At 38.9% G+C, this 10357-nt stretch overlaps 2 protein-coding genes across 4 annotated transcripts in view; both read left to right on the forward strand.

Annotated features, from left to right (window-relative positions):
- Positions 1-641: 641 nt before the first annotated feature.
- On the forward strand, positions 642-7529 carry dcun1d2a (DCN1, defective in cullin neddylation 1, domain containing 2a). 2 transcript variants are annotated; one of them, XM_031294693.2, is made up of 7 exons: positions 642-838; positions 2511-2727; positions 2874-3042; positions 3383-3513; positions 3608-3690; positions 7103-7199; positions 7322-7529. In XM_031294693.2, the coding sequence occupies exons 1-7, from the start codon at positions 836-838 to the stop codon at positions 7399-7401; spliced, it is 780 nt and encodes a 259-aa protein (XP_031150553.1). In that variant the 5' UTR covers positions 642-835; the 3' UTR covers positions 7402-7529. The 2 variants fall into 2 exon arrangements, with proteins under 2 accessions (XP_031150553.1, XP_031150550.1); XM_031294690.2 differs by lacking the exon at positions 642-838 and having other exon boundaries at positions 2187-2727.
- Positions 7530-8998: 1469 nt separating this feature from the next.
- LOC116046328 (growth hormone-regulated TBC protein 1-A-like) overlaps positions 8999-10357 on the forward strand; it is a 7660-nt gene continuing 6301 nt past the window's right edge. For both annotated transcript variants that reach the window (XM_031294671.2, XM_031294676.2), the window contains exon 1: positions 8999-10357. This exon is cut by the window's right edge and continues 181 nt beyond it. The gene's annotated coding sequence lies outside the window, so the exon portion shown is untranslated.

A 10357-nucleotide genomic window follows, 5' to 3' on the forward strand; every position in this document is an offset into this window, starting at 1 on the left:
ACTGCCTCACACTAGATTTACTGTGTAGTAATTTGATTCAACACATTAATTTAGGAATATGCTTCATAAAAGAAGAAAAAACAAAAAAAGGTCTCAAAACTAAATTTGAAAATGGGCACACTTCAAGACAGGGCCTCCAGATTACTAAACAGAGTAGGGCCCATATTCAGGCCTTTATCATGATGTTGTGCATCTAAACACAAAATTGCCTACTAAATGAGCACAATTCAGTTGACACACAGAAAACCTAAAGCATTGGAGGCCCTGGAATACACACAATGCTTTGGTGTTAAGTTGTTTGTTAAAGACAGACTCAATTCAAGTGTTTGATGACATCTCTTGTTCCTATGGAGTTTTAATGCACTTTTCATAAGTCGATTCAAAGCTATGTCAACTGTTCATTGCATGTTATGTTATTTGGACACTGTGATGTGCAGTAGAGCAGGGTCTTCCTATTACAGATGAAGTTTTTATGGTGTTTGTCGTGTTGTTTGGGATAATGTGTGTAGATGTGGGTAGTCAGAGAGTGTTTGTAGGAGTAGGGGGTGAAGGGTGGGGCCATAGAACAGTTTTTATGTTTAAGTGTTTTGGGGGGTTTTCCTGTGGTGTACATGGTATAAGTAAAGTAAAAATCTCACTTTATTTTTCTCTCACCAAAACACACGCACAAGGATTCATTTTGGAAAACTAATTCCAAAACATGCAAATATCAACAGAGCAGTTACTGCAAACCTCATATTTCTACTGAAACCTACAATAGCTACTGACTACTTCCGCGCAGGCGCAGAATGAGCGACAGTCGGGCTACCAAACTGGTCAAACAGCGGGTGTAAAGATGGTAGGTAACCAAAATAAACACAAACCCGGGCATTGGCTTTGGTGCCATTAAAGCTTACATTGAAGACTATTGTATTATTAAAGTACATGCCGTGTCGCGTTCTGGCAAGCCTACAATGATTAGTTGCTTGTGTTCGCTGCTAGTACAGGGAAGGTCAGTTGATATTTTGAGAGCAGCTAGCTAGCTAGACGTCCCTTTTTGGCAGTCTGGTAACTTACTGGGATCAGGTCAGTCGTTAGACCTCAAAGACAGACACACACAGGATCGTTTAAGTAAAATCCCGGCATATCCATAACCATACTGACAGCCTATTCCCGTGATACTATCCCCATCGTTATGTCAGTGATACATTTTGGCTAACTTCGCTAACGTTAGCCAGTATAAGTTACTAGCTGGTGGTATGTAACGTTAGACAATGCTAACCCAACGTTACCCATCTGGTCGTACAATAATCCGTGCAGTCTGAACGGCAGCCAGTAACTTTACAGACGTTTGACTTCATGTGGTTGTTATTACCAGAAATCGGTAACGGTTGGCGGAGTCATTGGCAGCATGTGGAACTCAGAGTTTCAGGAAATGCTCCTCGGTAGAGCCCAAGTGCTCAGGTACTGCAGCTGTTGTGAGGAGGTGGCATGGTGATTTTCCCATAGAGATGGGGGATATTTGTGGATTGTATCGAATAGGGCTGGACGATAACATTATTTCCATTATCAATTAATCTACAGTTTGTCATATGTCTTCATATTGATTGTTTTGTCCAGTCAACAGTCCAAAACTCATTTACTATCATAGAAGACTAAAAAAGAAGTCCTAACATTTGAGCAGCTAACTACTTGTTTTGGCATTTTTTTCTTAAACGACTTAAATAATTAATTATCATATTTGTTGTAGATTGATTTAAGTCGATCAACTAACTAATGAATCAACTAAGCATAACATCTGTATAGTGTTGGGAAACTAGATATTGTCTGGAATTAGGTTAAAGTATTACAATGACTTTAAAGCTAATTGTTTATCACTGGTCTTTAGTGGCTGCATTACAGTTTAATAACATTATGAATTTATTACTCTGGCCAACACTAGCAGAAACAGAATCACTGCAATCAGTGTAGAAATGTACACTGATTGCCTCTTCATGTTGCATTGAAAAACCATACACTATAAAAGTGCAATTTTTTATACCACAAAATAGTTTCACAATATCTGACAATATTGTGACTTTTTTTCATATTGCCATGTATTTCTGGCTGGGTACTTGTGTTACACTCCAGACTTGTTGCACCTCTAGACTGGGCGATGGCATCCCATTTCCCTTCTCATGTTACATCTATGAATGTAGTTATCTGAGGGGCCCTCCCGGGTACAGCATGTGCTTTGAGAATCCACAACATCCCCCTTCAGAAAAGCCCATGTTGCTTTTAGATAGGACAAAATTACCAGCACAGTTTTGGCTCACCACCTATAATGTGTGTGTGTCAGTGTGACAGACTAACCTTTGGAAATATGAGTGTTTGAGTGTCTCGCAGTCTTTACTGTTGCCTGAATGCCTGTAGATGTGTGTGTCTCGCTGTGTGTTTTTGTCTGTGTTTCAGTCTGTGTTTGCGTGTTGTTGTCGGTATTCCCTGGTCTGATCGCACCTGTGTCTGACAGTCCCTGTCCTGTGCTTACACAGCATAAGCTGAAGTCTTCACAGAGGGACAAGGTACGGCAGTTCATGTCCTTCACACAGGCTGGGGAGAAGACAGCTGTGTACTGCCTCACACAGAATGACTGGAAACTAGAAGTTGCTACCGACAACTACTTTCAGAATCCAGATCTCTACTGTAAGGAATCCATGAAAACGTCAGTAGACCGGAAAAAACTGGAGCAGCTCTACAATCGCTACAAAGGTAAGTGGGAAAGTCTGTGTTTAACGCTGTAACTTCAAATATTTACTTGGATAGATCTGTTCCAAAAAGGACTGCATTCTTAAAAAGTTAGACACTACTTCTTTGCAAAAAGTGTCAGTGTAACTGTTTTTCTTTTCCTCGGATAGATCCCCAGGATGAGAATAAGATTGGTATTGATGGGATCCAGCAGTTTTGTGATGACCTCTCGCTGGATCCAGCAAGCATTAGCGTGCTGGTCGTTGCGTGGAAGTTTCGTGCTGCCACTCAGTGCGAGTTCAGCAAGAAGGAGTTTCTGGATGGAATGACAGAGTTGGGGTGAGTGTTGACATCAACAGCATAGGACTTGCTCCAAAGTGGGACATAAACACTGTGCCCGAAGTATGTTCAGATGGTGGTTCTCTTAGTGTAGCTCCAGGGAGGGAAGGTTGTCTATATATAGACCCACTCAACCACAGCTTGAGTATTCTGTGTCTTCGTGAAATGACTCTGTGAAAGAGCTGCAGTGTTATGACTTTAGAGGTTCATGTGTCAACGTTAACTTCTGCCAATTTGTCTTCAGCATCAAGAATGTCATGTTACAACTGGTTGGAGTGTTTGTTTGTATTCAATTAGAGTTTGTCTGTTTATTTATTGCATAAATTGTCTATTGTTGTAGGTGTGACAGCCCAGAAAAACTGAAGGCCCTTTTGCCAAGATTAGAGCAGGAGCTCAAAGATAGTGGGAAGTTCAAGGATTTCTACCAGTTCACCTTTAACTTTGCCAAAAATCCCGGGCAGAAGGGTCTAGGTAAGAAGAGTGACAATAACAACAACAACTTCCTGAATAGTATCACTGAATTACAAACTGTTGGGATCAAGTGGTTTTTTTTGTCTGTGTGCAGACTTGGAGATGGCTGTAGCCTATTGGAACCTGGTTCTCTCAGGACGATTTAAGTTCCTCGATCTTTGGAACAGATTCCTTTTGGTGAGTCACAATGAAAATAGGATTGGTATCAGCACCAACACTGATCCTTAGTAGATCAGTTATTGGCCTTGACTTGACCGGCAGAAATTTTCTCTATTAGTTACACTCATTGAGTCATGACAGGCTGTTTTAATGGCCACAGTAATACCTGGCTTCATGTTACCTTAAACAAAAGCGATACCAATGTGTTCTCCACAGTTAGGAATACATATATCAAATTTGGGGGGGAAAAGAGGCAGATATGAGTTGAGGTATCGGAATCAATAGGGCTGGGTACCAATCTTCGACCGAATTCCCCCCATAGTATCAAAAAATGCCTTGTCATTCAATACCTAAGGAGTTACTCTCATCAGCGTCAGTGAGCCAATAAGCGTGCAGCATGCTTGTACCAAGATCTAATAATGCCGGTGATTGGATGTCTAATGTTACACGTCAAGGAGGCATGCAAGAAAAACACGACGGGGGCTCACGTTTGTGTGCGTGGTTGTGTTATGAGAGGCTTGACTACAGTGTGTGTCACATAGTTGTAAAGTAGCTAACAAAAAAAAATTGTAATGTAAAATATTGTAATTTCTTTTTGTTAAAATGGATTTTATAAAATTGGTATTGAAATGGTATCGAAGTCTGGTATGGGTATTTTGAACGATACCCAGCCCTAACCGTGCGTTCATGGGCATCGGAAAAACATTTTTCCCAGTGAAAACGTCATCATTCACGTTACTTCATGTGGGAATCAGAGGTGGGAAACTGGGGCTAGATTTTGCTAACAGAGTTTCCCAGTTGGTGACGCGTTGTTGACAACTGACGTACAGAAACATGGCCGACGATCGTTCAAATGCGTTGAAGGGTGAGAAACCTTTCCTAAATATCGAAAATTCACGCATGCATGTAATATATTTTGCCAACGTCCACAATGTGCTATCGATTTAGGTTGTAGTCGTCCATTGGTTTCAACAGAGTAACTTAAATTAGTTATAAAAGTTGTGTGCTATTGCCAGTAACAAGTAAACTAATTCAAGTCAAGTAGGCACTCGCATAAGAAAACGGCAGCAAATCTTTGTTATTGTGGCCTCCATGTTTTCACACACCTGGGGCCTGTTTCACAAAAGCAGAATATATAAATCCAGGATAACTGATAAAGCGAGGCTTGACCTAGTCTAATCTGTTCATCCTGGCTTGGTGCGTTTCACGAAGGCCAAGCCAGGCTGAGGAGGAGCGACTAGGTTGAGCCAGGCTGAAGTAATTCAGATAGATGCGCATCCACGGCTTTCCTCAAAAGACCACGAGGTCGATCACAGATTTACTGATGCCAAAATGGAGAATACGCATTGTACATACTTTATACAGAGTGAGCAGCAGCTTCTTGTGGAAGTATGATGACGTGAAACACATTTTTGTATAAAAAGAAAAGAAACACAGCCGCTGTAATGAAACAGCGAGAGAAAGCGTGGCAGACGATCACGGACCGACTGAATGCGTAAGTAGCCTAAATATATACATTAACTGACCACTGCTGTGAACTGAAACAGTCATAATCATTCCATTCAAGGATTAGGCTACTAATCATTTGCACAAATTAACAGTTGTACTATTTGCCTTAAAAGTAAGCAGAAGATAATGTTACTCAGGAAATTTACCACGAAGATCAATTTTCTACAATGCTAGAGTATGATGCATAAATCTTTCACTCTGTTCCTCCCTCTCTCTCATGGGCTAAAATATAAATTTCCTAAGTCATATTAACTTCCACTGCTCGCTTTTAATGCAAAGTGTACAACTGTTTGCTTTTGCAGATGACAGTGACTCATTGAATGGTTTCAGTTAAGAGCAGTAGTTCATAAATGTATATTTTTAGACTATCATTCAGTCTGTCCGCTATTATCTGCCACGCGTTTTCTTGCGTTTTTTTATTTTTTTATAGACGAGTTTCCTTCTCTACATATTATATTCCTTGCTCCCTTGTGGACATAGAAAATAAAGACACTGAAGAAATTGGACTCTAAAATCTAGAAACTATAAAGATAATTAAGTGATAAATTCCATGCACACTGTAAACATGAATGGAACAGAGTATACTCATCAGTTATTTCCCCCCCCAGCAAAACATAAGGTCAAAAACCATTGGGGTGTCCTCTCCCCTGTTGTTACATGAATGTACAGTAGCCTACATCACTAGATAGTTACTGGTCCAGTGAACTAAGACTATAATTTGGGAGGATTGTACAATTAGGGTATGTTCTTTAAATTGTACAATCCTCCCAAATTATAGTCCCAGTTTACTGGACAACACAATTTGTGTGCTAAGAATGCCAAATACAATGCACATGGAAGAGGAACAAACATGATCCTTATTGTTAAAGAATTAAAACAAAAATTAATCAACTAAAATAATTCAAGGTGCATTGGTCAACTATAGAAATGGACAGCATTGTATGTATTGCCCTTAGTAACAGACTTCATTTAAAACACATTTGAAATTTTATCAGCCTTTTCTAATTATCTCAACAACTGCCATAATATATTCATCAAACTTCTAACAATATGAACAGCAGTCTTCATACAGCAATATAACAGTAACAATGACAATTGTTGATAATTAAAAAAAATTATGGTCCCAACTTTAAATAATAACAGTACTTAAATGAACAGCAATATGCACCTGTTGTATTTTAATCCAGGCTGATAACAATAGGGTAAAACCACTGCTGGATGATCAGAAAAGGCTCCAGGATTAAATAAATCCTGGCTGTTAGCCTGGTCGGGAGCAGGCTAGCTGCACAGAATAAATCTCCATGGTGATTTATGTGCCTCCACTTTCGTGAAACCGAGTCAAGGCTTAAATCATCCAGGATAACTGTTAAATCCCGGCTTAATCCCTTATCTTGGTTTTGTGAAACAGGCCCCTGATGCTCTAGGCTATGCCCGACATTTGGTGGCAGTCATGCAACAAGTTGTTATGCCAAACGCCAATATAACAGAAGAACACGCATAGACAGTGAAGCACATGAACGCTGGCAGTCGGAAAAAAACAACGTAATCACGGGGGAAGTCCTTGATATTCCTAGGTGGCATGAACAGACCATAAGACCAAATAAGATAAAGATGGATTGGTGCATCCATCATTTAAATCTATTTGGCCCATTGATGGGGAAAGTGGCTAAGGCTATGCCGGCTTTCATTACACCTCGATGACTCAGTCAAAGAGGGGGGTCAGCGGGTGTTACCAGATAGTGTTTGGTTGAAATGAAAACCTCCAGAACACATGCTGGCCCACTAGTTATTCAGTAATTTACACTATGGTGTTATAATGGCAATTTTTCCCCACAGTTTTGCTTATAGAGATAGAAAAAAAAAATGAACAGAAGCTGCGTGAAACCACACCAACATGTTGACCAGCACTTGTCTATTACAGGAACACCATAAACGATCCATCCCAAAGGACACATGGAACCTTTTGTTGGACTTTGGTAACATGATTGCAGACGACATGTCAAACTATGATGAGGAAGGTGAGTTTTGGATGACAAAGCTCCTTCAGATTTAGCGTTTTTTTCTCCTGTAATTCTGTAAATGTGAACTTTCTTATTTAAATCACTGTGACAGTAATGCTATCTTGGTGTTTCTTTCTCAGGAGCATGGCCAGTCCTTATAGATGATTTTGTGGAATTCGCTCGACCAATTGTAACAGGATCAAAACGTAAAACTCTCTAAATCCAATCCCAACTCTGGATAGCCAGAACCTTGTTTCTGTTACAGTGACTTCATAGTTTTTTTAAGACTTGTTAAAAAAAAAAAAAAAAAAAAAAAAAAAAAGAAAAGTGAAAATTGTAGACTTCAGAGAGAAAACAGAAGCACTTGAAACTGTCAGGAAACCACTTTTCAAGGAGCGGAGTAAAAACTATGAGAACAACTGGCCACATTTTTTTGTCCTCATGAGACTGAGGCGTTAAATGGACATTGCCGGATTCACCGTTGTCTCTCCTGTTGGATTCTCAGCATCCTGGACACCCCTCTGCTCTGCTCCAGGAGGAGCACTGCCTGTCAGGCCACAACCCTGTAAGTGGGGAAGGACACAGCACTGAGAGGAGGTTTACTGGAGGTGTGTACTCTAAAAAGGGACTGGAGAGGAGAAAACTATGTGTTTTAAGATTCTTCCTAGTCAGCTTTGTTTTGTTATATGAAGCTCTGAGTGACTGTGCAAAGCTCCTATGTCTTACTCTAACTTTGAGACAGAGTGCTCACTACACCAGCACCAACAGAACTGTTGCAGTTTTTACTGTACATACTGTATCTATTGGGACAGTTTACAAAGAGAGCTATATGAAGAATAATATAAATATGTTGAATTTATAAATGCAAAAGATGATTCTTTTATGTACAGTATATGCTAACATCTCTAACGGGATGCCTCAATATCGTGGATGATATGCTGTTGGTCTGTTTGTTCGGTGGATCTGTCAAGTCATGGAATTGTGAGCTTCTCAATGAAGGCATGTTAAACGCATTCTAAATCACCTTGGGCTGGTTTCACAAATACGTTTTCACTAAAGTAAAAGCAGTGCTTTAATTTGATAACTGATATTGGTTGGTGGTTTTCATTTGTCAGGTTAATCTTAGTTGGGAGTGGGTGTTGATTCCTACATGTGAGGTAGTCAGTCCACAGCACCACGATTTTGCTTGCAAAAGATCATGTCTTTCTAACTGTTGAGAAAAGAGTTTTGTTTTTATCCCTCTAAAGACAATGATGTTAAAGTGACTATTCAGCATTTAAGTGAAATTTAGAGTTCAGAAATTACAGACCCTTAGGATTGCATGGCACATATCTGTATGTCATGGCAGTGCGACGTTCAGAAGGCAGGACACTAAAGAGGGCAACAACAGGACGACAAAGTAAGCCTTAAGAATAAATAGCTGTCCGTTCAATATTTATTTTTCTGTTCAAGCCCATCTGTTCAGTGTTACCGAAGGTAGTGAAATTTAGAATATATTGTTAAAACATCATGTAAGTAGCCTAAGTATATTGTTCATTTAAGAAAGATGAATAAAGCATGAGTTTATCCATAATCATACATGCAAAGTTATTTTGTTGAGTCAGATGGACATTTTATATCACTTACAGAACAGTATAGCTGTGTTTCATAAAGCAGAGCTATGACTGCCAGAGTGTAAAAAAGATGTATAACCATACTGATCTGAATGTGTTAAAGAAAGCTTTAATATGACATCTTTCAGAATATTCCTCCATGTTGTTAATTGTTAATAATATTTAACAACATTTCTTTTAGTACTTAGCCGTGGTAAATTGGCCAATTTGGTAATGGTGCTTTGGAAAACAAACATGAATTAGTGCCACATTGTTTATTACGGTATGTTATTTCCCTGTTTGCAACTTTATAATGTAACACAATAGAGGTACAGTATTGGATGATGATGAGTTGGTCAGGATGTCTGTAGTATTATAAAGTTAACACATTCATTCCACATCCTACTCCATATTACAAGGCAGGTCAAGTGACTAAAATAATATTTATGCCACTATGTATTTGCATGCTGTGCCATCTTTCTAAAAAGATCACGACTACTAGTCAACATAAATGTTTATTTTGCAAAAAATATTTTAGGGGGTTTAGGAGGTAAGATACCATTCATGGACCACAAAATTCACAGTTCAAATCTGACCGACAACCTTTGTTTGTATCCCTTTCCTTAAAACTATTACTATAAACTATTAAATAAAAGGCATAAAAAAGGTCCAGAAATACTTAAAGCTGATTTTATAACATTTATATAGTATGCCATTGAGAATGACCGAAAAAAGGGGAGAACTCTAGCTGTGGCTGTAGCTACCATTTAAGGATAGGTTCATGTTTTTCAAAACTGGTCAGTTGCCCAAGGTCTGTAGATTTAGTCTCCCATCACTTCCATTGTCAGTACCTTAGGAAGAGATCTTTCAATGGGCAGTATGAACAGGAGGACTAATCACAGCGAGCTAAACCTGTTTCAGTGTACATATGGGCGCCTTACTGTTCTCAAAGACAAACATGAAAAATGTGGCCGTATCCTTTAAGGATGACATGTCCTCGGTATTGTTTATGGGTATTTGGTGGATGTAACAATCTAAGAATTAGTTTATATTCTACAATTTGACTGTTTTTAAAAAGGGCAAAAATTAAACCAGCATTAACTGATTTTGGGCCACTCAGGGGCAGCAAAAACATTGATATAAAAATATTGATTATACAGTAGTCCCTTTAAATACATTAAAATAAGACTAGGAAAAGGAATTTAGTTTTCCTTATTATAATATTCCTGACAGTGTGGAGACGGCTTTGAAATACCATTAAGATCATGTGGATGACAAATTATATATTTAAACAGTCTAAACAATATTCTCTTTTGGTAGTCAGTTAAATATATCTTAAGGAACATTGAAGTGGGGGTAATTGGACTTTGGATTTCTAAAATCCTGTCTCCAATCCTGGAAATAATGTTTTACCATTTACAGGAGATTGGGAAACCTTTATTTTGTTAAGAGTGATATGCAAAAAGGCATAAAAGCATCCAATTGTTCTGCATGCAAATAAAGCACATACCTGTGGTTGTTACCTGAGAGTTATATAGTCTAGCCCCTCCTCTCAGTGAGAACTGTAAGGTGAGTCACTGGAAA

The sequence above is a fragment of the Sander lucioperca genome, chromosome 8 (genome assembly GCF_008315115.2).
Source record: "Sander lucioperca isolate FBNREF2018 chromosome 8, SLUC_FBN_1.2, whole genome shotgun sequence".
In the NCBI taxonomy this organism is placed as follows: Eukaryota; Metazoa; Chordata; class Actinopteri; order Perciformes; family Percidae; genus Sander; species Sander lucioperca.

Coding starts and splice junctions, on each gene's coding strand:
- dcun1d2a (XM_031294690.2), top strand. CDS start 2,382: ATGCCTGTAGATGTGTGTGTCTCGCTGTGTGTTTTTGTCTGTGTTTCA. Junction 3,043..3,382: donor GATGGAATGACAGAGTTGGG/GTGAGTGTTGAC, acceptor CTATTGTTGTAG/GTGTGACAGCCCAGAAAAAC. Junction 3,514..3,607: donor TCCCGGGCAGAAGGGTCTAG/GTAAGAAGAGTG, acceptor GTCTGTGTGCAG/ACTTGGAGATGGCTGTAGCC.